The following is a 10660-nucleotide window of genomic DNA, read 5'->3' as shown; positions in this document are numbered from 1 at the left end:
GGTGTGGTTGGGTAGTTAATGAGGCAAACCCAGGGATGATCACACAAGAAAATACATTAGGCCTGGTGAGAAAAAAAAACCCTGTATGAAACTTGAGAAAAGTAACATAACCAAAATATGGGGACATTCAGCCTGTACTGAGGCTAGTGATTTACCAAGTGCAGGGACAAAGGAGGTTTGTAACCACGGAGCATGCAGGGATGTTATTCCGAAGAATTGGTTGCATGATGGTTGGTACAGGTATTTGACAAGCTGCAGCCACCAAGTACATGCCTTGATTAAGCTGTTGACAATTTCTACTGTCTAGCTTCTCGGGTAATGAGAAAAGGTTTGGAAATGGCATATAAATAAAGTGAGTAGGGCCTTTAATTAGATTTTTTTTAATTCACTCACAGATATGGGCATCTCTGGCTAGGCCAGCATTTAATGCCCATCCTTAATTGTCCAGAGGGCAGTTAAGAGTCAACCACATTGCTTTGGGTCTGGAGTTACATGTAGGCCAGACCAGGTAAGGATGAGAGATCTCCTTTTCTAAGGACATTAGTGAACCAGATGGGTTTTACTGACAATTGACAATGGTTTCATGGTCATCATTAGACTCTTAATTCCAGATTCTTTTACTGAATTCAAATTCCACCATCTGCCATGGCCTGATTTGAACTGGGTCCCCAGAATATAAACAGAGTTTCAGGATTAATGGATCAGGATAATACCTCTAGGCCATTGCTTACTCTTGCAAATGTATGGAAATAAGTCGCGGCTCAATGGCGAGGTTCTGAAGCTGCCATTTAAGACTTGAGAGGAAAATTAGAATATTTTTCTTAACGCTGAGATTCTGATTTTGTTTCAATCCCTTTGTATTTTCCTATCTTTCTCGTCATTACCTACATAACACCAGGGAGGGAAAAATTCCAGTCGTTGATTTCAGTGCTTCAAGCATAATGCCCATTCCCACCAGAGCAACTAGAAAAAATAATAAACAATCTCACATAATTTCTTATAAATTATATGCTATGCGGAATCTATATGGTAGTCTTACACGGTTGCACAGGTGCCAGTTTGAAATGGCTAAGTTAATCAGCAATTTCTGCCTGGCTTTGAGGCCAATGAAAAATAAATCCTGTGATGGCGTGTAATAAAGACATACTGTGAAATGCAACTTGATTATTCATGAACTTTTATGCTACATCAGAAAATCTAACCATATTTCCCCATTTCAATCAATGTCAGGATAAACTATCCTAGGTGGGACAAAGCTCAGGTTAGGTGCAAATTATAGCACCTTCTGATTCAACATTATGCCTTGCCCATTCTTAATGCTCTAACATGATCCTTGCTTTTCCCAAATTAGTCACTCTTGAGAATTCTCTGACTGAGACTCCTCACTTAGGGACAATTAGTGTCAAATTCAGTGCAGTTTAGTCTAGAAAGTGAGATTAGCCAAATTAATTCCCTTTAGGTTACATGCATTCAGCCTAGTTTCAATCTTCGCAGGATTGAAGCTCAAAGTAAATGAGCAATATGATAAATGAGGTCTCCAGAATTTGCTTAGCTCAGGCAAATATTAGAAGAGTGTTTAAAAATCAAAATATCATTTTACTAAAAATAAACTAATTATTTTATAAAAGAATAACAACTTTTTTTAAATAAATAGTTTATTTCTATATTTGGCATTTATGTGTACAAAGGATACAGTATGTTACACTTATATCAAAAATGAAAAAAATACTGGTGTTACATAAGTAACAAATGCAAAAAGTACTCAATCTTACCTTCCCTGAAAGTAAGAAACATGAACCATTTTTCTTTAAACTTTGTAAGAAAATATCATCAGTAACAAACAGAGCTGTCTTTTTTTTAAAGTTACAGGGTACTAAAATGGTATAAAAGTAAGAAGCCTGAAAATAGGACATAGAATAGAATTTAAAGTTTGCACCAAAATTTTGAAGGTTAGCTCTATGCCAAACTAGGCCAGAATTTTTTAAAGTTTTCCCTCGTATTGGCCCCATATCAAACAATGGAGGGGAGCATTGCTTTTTAAGCAAGTGAGAACAATAATTCCTAATGTTAAAAACAACAAAATGAATCCTTCTCCAATGCTAGACTATTGGGTGCTGATACATTTACTTTATGACAGAATAAACTGCACCCGCTGAGAAGACACACTAATGTATGGTGGAAGGTGAGGGGAGGGAGAGAGAAATCTATACCAAGGCAGTTCTGAAGCACTCTCCCAACATTGGCACAACTGTTTCAATTGCTAGCCAACTTGTGTGCTGTTTTAGTGCCAGTGGCTTAATATTAAACACACTGTGCTCAAACAGATCAAACACATATGTTTTCAGTTCTGAAAGGAAAAGTCAGGAAAAATATTCCACAACTGCGGAACACAAACATCACTGTGATCCTTATGTGCTTTTAATGCAATTGTTCTTCATGTGCTGTAGATGCAGTAGAACCCTGAAAGACAATGTTCATCTCAGAACAAAATGCTTCATTAGCAAAAAATTATGAGATATAGCATCTGGCAAAGGTTGATGAGAGGAGGACATGATTTTGAAAGGGTTCCATAACACAGCTTCTCACTGACAGTGAATTGCAGCTATTAATGTATTAAAGTTAACAGTCTATATAAATTATATCTATACATATTCTTCTGCTTCTGCATCATTAGATGTAGCTGCACTTTGTGCAACAGTGTTTAATGTTTCTTCTTTTGCCTCTGTTGATACATTTTCTGGAAGTGATGCAAGATCTTTGAAAACATCCACATAATTCCCAAAACCAGGACCCCAATTTAATAGACTGTCCCAGTTAAATGCTCCTGTCACAGCTCCGTGTGGTCCAAGCTTGGGTTGTGTCTTATAGTCTTCATGACTTGCCTGCAGGACTGTAGAATTTCCTTCTGCCCTACGACCATGATATCTCCGTGGCTTCAGTTTGCCACCATAATTGTCTTCATCATCTGCATCAGATTCATTGACTTGAGACAGTTTTGGCATTCGTGAAGTGTAGACTGCAGGCTTGTCCCTGTCGTACTCAAACTCAGAGCAGGTGAAGGACTCATGTGAGTCACTGTCTGAAGATGATTCTGGGGCAGGCGTACCATCAGCTGGGTTTCTCATTCTGGAAAGAGGTCTTCTACAGTCATCATCTGAGGATGACCGTCCATGATCTGCACTACAGATACTTGGGTTTCTAGGGCGAGGGGTATTGAGTCTTTCAACCTCCTCTATGGACAATCCGACAGGTGGTGTGGTCTCCAGAGGAATCTGCTCAATAGGCTGTTTTAGGCGGCTGCCAGGCCTTGAACCATGACTATGGCTTGTCATGGTCTGAGGACTTTTGCTCCTCCTTCCTAGCCGTGAAGCATAATTAAAAATGCCAGGCTGGCAAACATCTGAATGTATATCATTAGGGCTTCCTTCCCTTCTTGCTAGGTGCAAGTCTCTTGCTGGGCTATTACGGTAGAAACTTCCTGGCTTTGAGAATGGTGCAGGGCTGTGCCGAGACAATGGGTTAGGATTTTGGCATGTACTATGACTCAGTGTGGCTGTTCTCAATCCTTGATTATAGGAAGGTTGATAGGTTAAACTACTTGCTCCTAGTGGGAGAGGAGACTGTCGGGCAAACCCAAGTGGACTGTGCCTTTGGATGGAAAATTTAGGGGTATGACTACGAAAATGCTTATAGTGTTGTATAATGTCTGCATCTGAAGGGGCAATGCTGCTGGCATTTTCTATGTCATAATGCTCAAGTTCTGTTTCAGGCCCTATGCAGGGCTGCCCACTTGGCAATGTATCTGTTGTGTGTGGGATGTCTGTCTCATCGAAGATCAAGTAGGGATTTTCCCTCTCAATTATATCAGGTTTTGGAACTCCTTCAGGCTGCTTTCTCACAGTCAGCTCCTCATCATATGGAGGGAGATTATCTGGATCATCAAAACCTTCATTCTCACTACCTTTTTTCTTTTTCTCTTTCTTCTTCTTTGTCTTCCCATCCTTTTGAACGTTTGCCTTTTTGCCTCGACACTGGTTACATACAATCAGTCCAAGTACAATGAGAGCAAGGAATGTGGCGCAGCTGCCTACTATCGTGGGGACAGCCCAGAGTGGCAAAGAAAGCTCCTCAGCTTGTGGTTTAGCACTGCAGGTGTATCCTTTATCTACTCCAGCTCTGCAAATAGTTCCTGGGGGACACTGAACACCGACACATGCCACCACTGTCTCGCATGTTTCCCCAGTATAGAGTTCAGGGCACGTGCAGGTAAATCCAGATTTTGAAAGAGGCTCACAGCTCCCTCCATTCTGACAAGGACTGGAAGCACATTCTCCAGGTGGGACGCAATCATATGCATACCACTGGTTCACGCACATCAGCCCACTTGAGCACGGGTCACTTGCACACACGTTAGGACCTCTACATCCTATCTTAACAGAAGGATCACTTTTCAATATTGTAACATCCCTGTGCTTTCCAGTGAAGGGCAGTGTTTCTCCATTATATGTCACATAAGAGATGCAGCCATCAAAATCTGGAAACAATAAAATAAAATAAGCTGTCACAAAAACTTTCCAGTCAATTTTGTACAATAATATTTGTGTTTTTCTAAAAAAACAAAACAAAAGATCTGCGGATGTTGTAAATCAGGAACAAAAACAAAGTTGCTGGAAAAGCTCAGCAGATCTGGCAGTATCTGTGAAGAAAAAATCAGAGTTAACATTTCAGAAATGGTAACTCTGATTTTTTCTTCACATTTGTGTTTTTCTGTTCGCGAAAAAACATTGCCAATCTTAGATTTCCTGTACTGGTGACCCTGAGCTTTACAATAGCTGACCAATAGGTTTTCTATACTCAAAGAACACCAAATTTACACCAAATATCCATGATAAGAAGAGGGCTTCACTGATGGACAAAGCTACGAGGAGCTATGCCTCTACAAATATTCAACATTGTGAGTCATTTAGTTCACATTTTAATACTGGGGCAGGGAGGGTCTTTTCCTTATTTTGCTGCTAGTCCTGTTAGATTACACCGAACCAACTACCACTGAAAGATGCTTAAAATTGACAGGGACCAAGCTATCAATTGGGCTGAGATCATGAGACTGATTTTCGGAGCTCAAGTTTGACAGCCGTCAATGCCTATAAGAAATTACTGTGCCCCTAGATAAAATAGTTGGACAGAAGTCAACTGCTCTGAATGCAGTTTGCATATTGATCAGTGCTAACACTTTGTTTAATGTGCCCAAAATATGAACAGTGGAACAAGCTACAACACAGTCATTACCTATTTACAGAGTGTTTTATTCATATTTGTGATAACCATAAATTCAAAATATTTACACGTAACAGTTAGTGCTGCAACGAAGGCATTAATACTACATTCATTGCCTAATCACCTCCCAGAGGCCTAATCTAGTGGCTACACTATAGTCCCAAAGAGAAAAGAACCATTAAATAAAATTAAATATCTGGTAATATATACCATGTAAGCTCATGCAATAAGACAGAAAAAGTTGCATTTTAAAACAAAAACAGCTGTTGGAAAAATGCCAATAAAATACAATAGCTGCTATGGAAACTATCAATACATTAAAGTTTTAGTGAATGAAGTATTTCATTTATTTATAACAAAGTAATTTGTATGTCGACAAGAATGATCAAAGCATATTTTAATAGGAGAAAGACAACAGAAGGTATCACTCACTGAATAAAAAGGGTTTCCTGAAAGCCAACGTATTTTGGAAATCTGCAACCCTCAGGCAAGAACACTGACTTTGGCAACTTGACTGATTTCCCCACTTCCCTGCCTGCATGCTCCCCTCTAATTTCTACTTCATTCTCTTTCATTTTGGTGTCATTTTCACTTCCTTTTGGCTTTCTGATATTTTTCATTGCTCCATTGAGATTCTCTGTGTAAATTATTCATCAATTTTCATGACTTGCCTTTATAACTTTTATGAAGGTCAAAAAGGACCTATTACTACATCCAACCTACATACTTGCCAATCCCACTGCCAGTTTACGACAGTTAAATTCTCAAAACTTTGGTCTCTCTTTTCAAATACTCATCAACCTATTACATGCAATCTTAGCATTTTACAGTTTAGCTTCCAGATTTCTGTCTTGCCTTTTTTAAAATTTTTCAGTGGAAGATCTAGTCTCCTTGGGCTGAAAAGTAGCAATTAATATCATCACCTCATGCAAATGGGTGCAGCTGTACTTTGAATGAAAGTCTCTGCAGTTTGGTCAGTAGTAAGTTAGGCAAGTGGTGGAAGAAACTGTTTCTTTGTCTGCATTTGTCCTTCCACCCACCTCGCCCTGTAGGAATAGGTTCTTGCTCCACTACAGGGAAAGAAACTTGGAGATAAGCCATAACAGCCCTGCAATATTGAGTCCACATACCAGTATGCCATCTTGAGGATGTGGTGGATAGGTATTTCTCTTTTCTGCCTTTTCTGTTTTTTCTACTATCCTTTACTATTTTATAATATTGTATTGAGATTTAATCTGTCTTTATAGTTTTGTTCAGCGTTTTGCATTTGGGTCTTCGGGTTTAATAGTTTAGCTCTTTATTTCCAGTAGTGTCAAATGTAAGGTTCTTTAAATTTAACTGAAACTGGCAGGGGACCCCAAGTCAGTCTGTTTTGCTGTCAGCAGCATGTGGGAATTACAGCATGCTTCTGGCAAACTGGTTGACGATACCGGTGGAAGTGCTGCCAGTTCAAACAGCTTGGGACTTGAGTATCAGCTGGAGGAGCAGAGGCTGAAGGTGATGTGGATAGCACATTTTCTGATTTGGGGGTCACTCTGCAGACTGAAGAGCTGCAGTCAGAAAAGGAATGGGTGACCACCAAGCAGAAAAATGGGATGAGTCAGGCAGACAGGGAAGCCCCAGAGGGCATCCTATTCAATAACCATTTTACTGTGCTAGAAATGGATCAGAGTAAAGGTCCCACTGTGGAACACAGTGCTACGGGTGGCCCAACTAATCAAGTGAGGAGGAACAGGAGTCCAAAGGAAGTAGTGGCAGGTGCCTCTGTATAGAGAGGGATGCGGACTGGCTTTTCTCCAGCCACAGATGTGACTCCAGGAAGGTGCATTGCATCGCCCGGGACCAGGGTCAGGGGTGTCACTGAATGGCTGCGGGGCATCCTGAAAGCAGAAGGTGATAAGTCAGAGGCCATGGTACACATCTGTTGAAGAGAAACCAGGGACGTAGAAAGATAAAGGTAAGCCGCTATATTCCACAGGGCTAAATGACATCAATGGTAGGTAAACTATTGGAGTGAATTAAACTCCACTTGGAAAGGCAAGACTTGATCAGAGACAGTCAACATGGCTTTGTCAGAGAGAGGTCATGCCGAACAAATTTGATTGAATTTTATGACAAGGTGATTGAGTGTGTAGATGAGGTAGTGCAGTTGATGTAATTTATATGGATTTCAACAAACAAGGGAGACTGAATAAAGAAGATAAAAATACATGTAATCCAAGCTAATTAGGCAAGATTGATCTAAAATTGGCTTTGTCACAGGAGCCTGACGGTGATGACAGAAGATTATTTGCATGACTGTAGTCCAACGTCCAGTGCTATGTCACTAGTCCTCAAAGAAAGAAATGTGTCTGGAAATGTGCGAGAAATAGGGGGAAATCGTTTGAACAGATTAGCAGCTGCTGCTGCATACTGAGCATGTCAACATTATCTGTTTCACCAGCGAGCTGTTCAATATGCACTGACTGGAGCGCTTTAGTGCTGGGAGAAATTAGGGGAAATAAATACTATAGTGGCAGCAAATCAGCAGATACTTACAGCTCTCCAGATATTTAATTGCAAAAGCAGGAGAAATGCTAATCTGCCAATCTGCTATTCTGTGGATTTATACCACACCAAAATTACCCTCAATGTTCTTCAAAATATTCAATTCTGAAATTCTGAATAAGATGGAAGCTGACTTCAGCTGACTATGCCTCAAAATGCAGCATACTGTCTGAGAGAATGAGGGCAGCTGAGGTAAATGTGGCAAGCTGGTACACATGTGAAAAGTGGATAACATCAACAGAACAGTCAAACTGCAAAAAGGACTAGCAGAACAGCTACCAAACAAGCCATCAGAGCACTTAAATCTCCTGTCTCTTAAATAGTTGAAAGGAAAACTGCCTGCAATGCTATAAAAATCAGTGCTTGCTATTTCACTCTGTCTGTTGACACAAGCTTAAGAGGTATTGTTATAGTATTTATGCTGCGTAACCACCAGCAGCCCCAAATTAAACTCTGAACCTCTTAGGATGCAATTTTTACCCTGGGATGGGTTTACAAAGCCTGGAATTATTTGCACTTTGTCCTGCCCAGTGGTAGAAAAGAGTGGTATGAGAAAGAGGTGCTGCAATCTTCCATGCAGTGAGGCCATAAGGTATCTGTACAAGCCTAAATGGAACTTCTTCAAGTTTACCACATGGATTTTTATTTATATTTTGTGATTTTTAAAAAGAAAATCTTTTGCAGTTCCCTTTTCTAACAAATTTTCTCGATATATTTTAATGTTGCATTAATTTGTTGAAAGTTCCTTAAATATATTTTAAAAAGTATGCATAAGAACCTTAAAGGGCATCCCCTACTTTGAGGTGGAAGTGGAGGTAGGTTCAGGAGAATGACCAGCGGGTGGTAGGCTTCATAACCTCTTGTTCCTACTAATGGTCACAGACTCCACTTCCATATGCAAGAAGAGCTACTTCACAATGACTCTTCAGCGATGAGAAGGCTGTGCTTTGCTCATGAAACAATCACTCAGTATTGCCAGCTGTAAGACAGATGTGGATACAGCTCATAAAGGAGACCTTGGGCTGATTAAGATTTGAACCCACTGCCAAATAAATGAGTCTTGCCATTACAGTTCCCTTTTGGCAACAAAGTGAACTCAGTTGCTTGCTGGTTTTGAGTTCTTCCCCATGACTAATGTATAGCAGCAGGAAGGAATCGAGGTGGAGTTATTTCTTTCTGGTGTGGCCCGTTTCCCTTTAAGAAAATAGTTTGACAGCAAACAGAACAAGATCTAGATATTGGAATAGGATAGGATTAGCCACTAGTTGTGGCAATGAAATAACTTCAGCATTACTTTTCTATTACTTTCCTTTGCGTTCAGCTGGAACTAATGGAACACTTTCAGGAAAGTGAGGAGTGTGAAGGATACTTCCTGGGAAACATGTGCATTATCTCCTGATAGTTTCCCAGTGTTGCAAAGTTCTGTGAACACTAATATTAAATGGGTGTGTAGAGAATGCTAGAGGTAGCACTCAGTATCTGTTAGTCCAGTCCAGTTCATGCTGTTATGATAATCCTTCCCTTGAATCCCAATATTTGGGTCATTCTTTGGTGGAGTACAGATATTGGTATTTCCACTGAAGATCCTGGTTTCTCAGTGCCAGGAGTGGTGATGTGGTACAAAAATGGCATTTGCAGTGGGCAGACAATCCTGCTGCAAAACATGCCAGATGTTATACTGGTGAGAGCATTAACATGTGTGCTGGGACTGCCCAGTGGAAGTTTGTAAATTAGACATGAATTCAAAACCAGTGCTGTGGCTCTGAAGTACAGTGCTCCAGCTACTGTTACCACTTAAACATGCACAGCTGAGCGGACCTTTAGTAGCAGGAAGTATACCCCCAGCAATATTAAGGGATCATCAAATCCTTTTAAGTCACTTGCTGATTGACTTCTACTGGCAGTTGCTGTAACTGTGGAAGTGTTTTCTGGTTTTGTCAGATCTTCAAAGCTGATAACATTCACTGGAAGTTGTTTGGCATATGCTGAACAACTTTGTCCTGAATTCAAGGATTCTGTACAAACCAAAAATAAAACCCCAAAGAACTGTGGAAGCTGGAAATAAGAAACAAAACAGAAATTGCTGGGCAAACTCAGTAGGTTTGGCAGCATCTGTGGAGAGAAAGCAGAGTTGACATTTTGGGTCTAATGACCCTTCTTCAGAGCTCTGAGCTTTCCCAGTAATTTCTGTACAATGTACACCCAAACATGGATGCAGGTGTAGATATTCTTCCTGAATTATAGCATGACTGGGAAAATCAGTGCAGTGCATGCAGAGCAGGACAAACGACAAGATGAGGGAGGAGCAGGATGGAGAGAAGATTCTCAGATGGAGGCTATGTTCATCCTGCTTTTTCTCCATGAATCTCAGTGAGGAACAGTGTCCAAACTCGGTGCATCGCTAAGGAGGTCTGCAGTGAAATCTGCCATTTGCTGCAGCTACAAATATAACATCAGAACAGGGCAAGGATGGCATTGTGTTTGGAAGGGAACCATGGCTATGAATCTCTGTGTATCTGGCTCCTTATCAGCTGAGGCAGGTGATATCTGTAACATCTCCCATCATGCCACCAACTATTACATAACGGAGGTCACTGAAACTATGTATCCCAAGACTGCTGAGCTCATTTCATTCTTACTTGCCTTTAACAAGCAGGCAGGATGAGAGCATGACATGGCAATGACTGCAGGCCCTCCCATGGCAGAAGATGCCAGTGACTGCACATGTTAACTCTTGAGATGTACTGTTACCAAAGAGATTCCACTCAATCAATATCCAATTTATGTGCTATGTGACCATGTGCAGTGTTTCTTACAGATCAATGCATGGGTTTCA

The 10660-nt window shown here is 40.5% G+C and overlaps 1 protein-coding gene across 1 annotated transcript in view; it reads right to left on the bottom strand.

Annotated features, from left to right (window-relative positions):
- Positions 1 to 1637: 1637 nt before the first annotated feature.
- LOC109929705 (protocadherin Fat 4) overlaps positions 1638 to 10660 on the bottom strand; it is a 381732-nt gene continuing 372709 nt past the window's right edge. The window contains exon 18 of the mRNA XM_048609430.1: positions 1638 to 4534. Coding sequence (XP_048465387.1) covers positions 2643 to 4534 — 1892 coding nt within the window. The 3' untranslated portion in view covers positions 1638 to 2642. The remainder of the gene's footprint in view (positions 4535 to 10660) is intronic.

This window comes from Rhincodon typus, chromosome 1, assembly GCF_021869965.1.
Source record: "Rhincodon typus isolate 14 chromosome 1, sRhiTyp1.1, whole genome shotgun sequence".
In the NCBI taxonomy this organism is placed as follows: domain Eukaryota; kingdom Metazoa; phylum Chordata; class Chondrichthyes; order Orectolobiformes; family Rhincodontidae; genus Rhincodon; species Rhincodon typus.
Note: the sequence above shows the minus strand (reverse complement) of the source record. Positions and strands in the feature narration are given on the sequence as shown.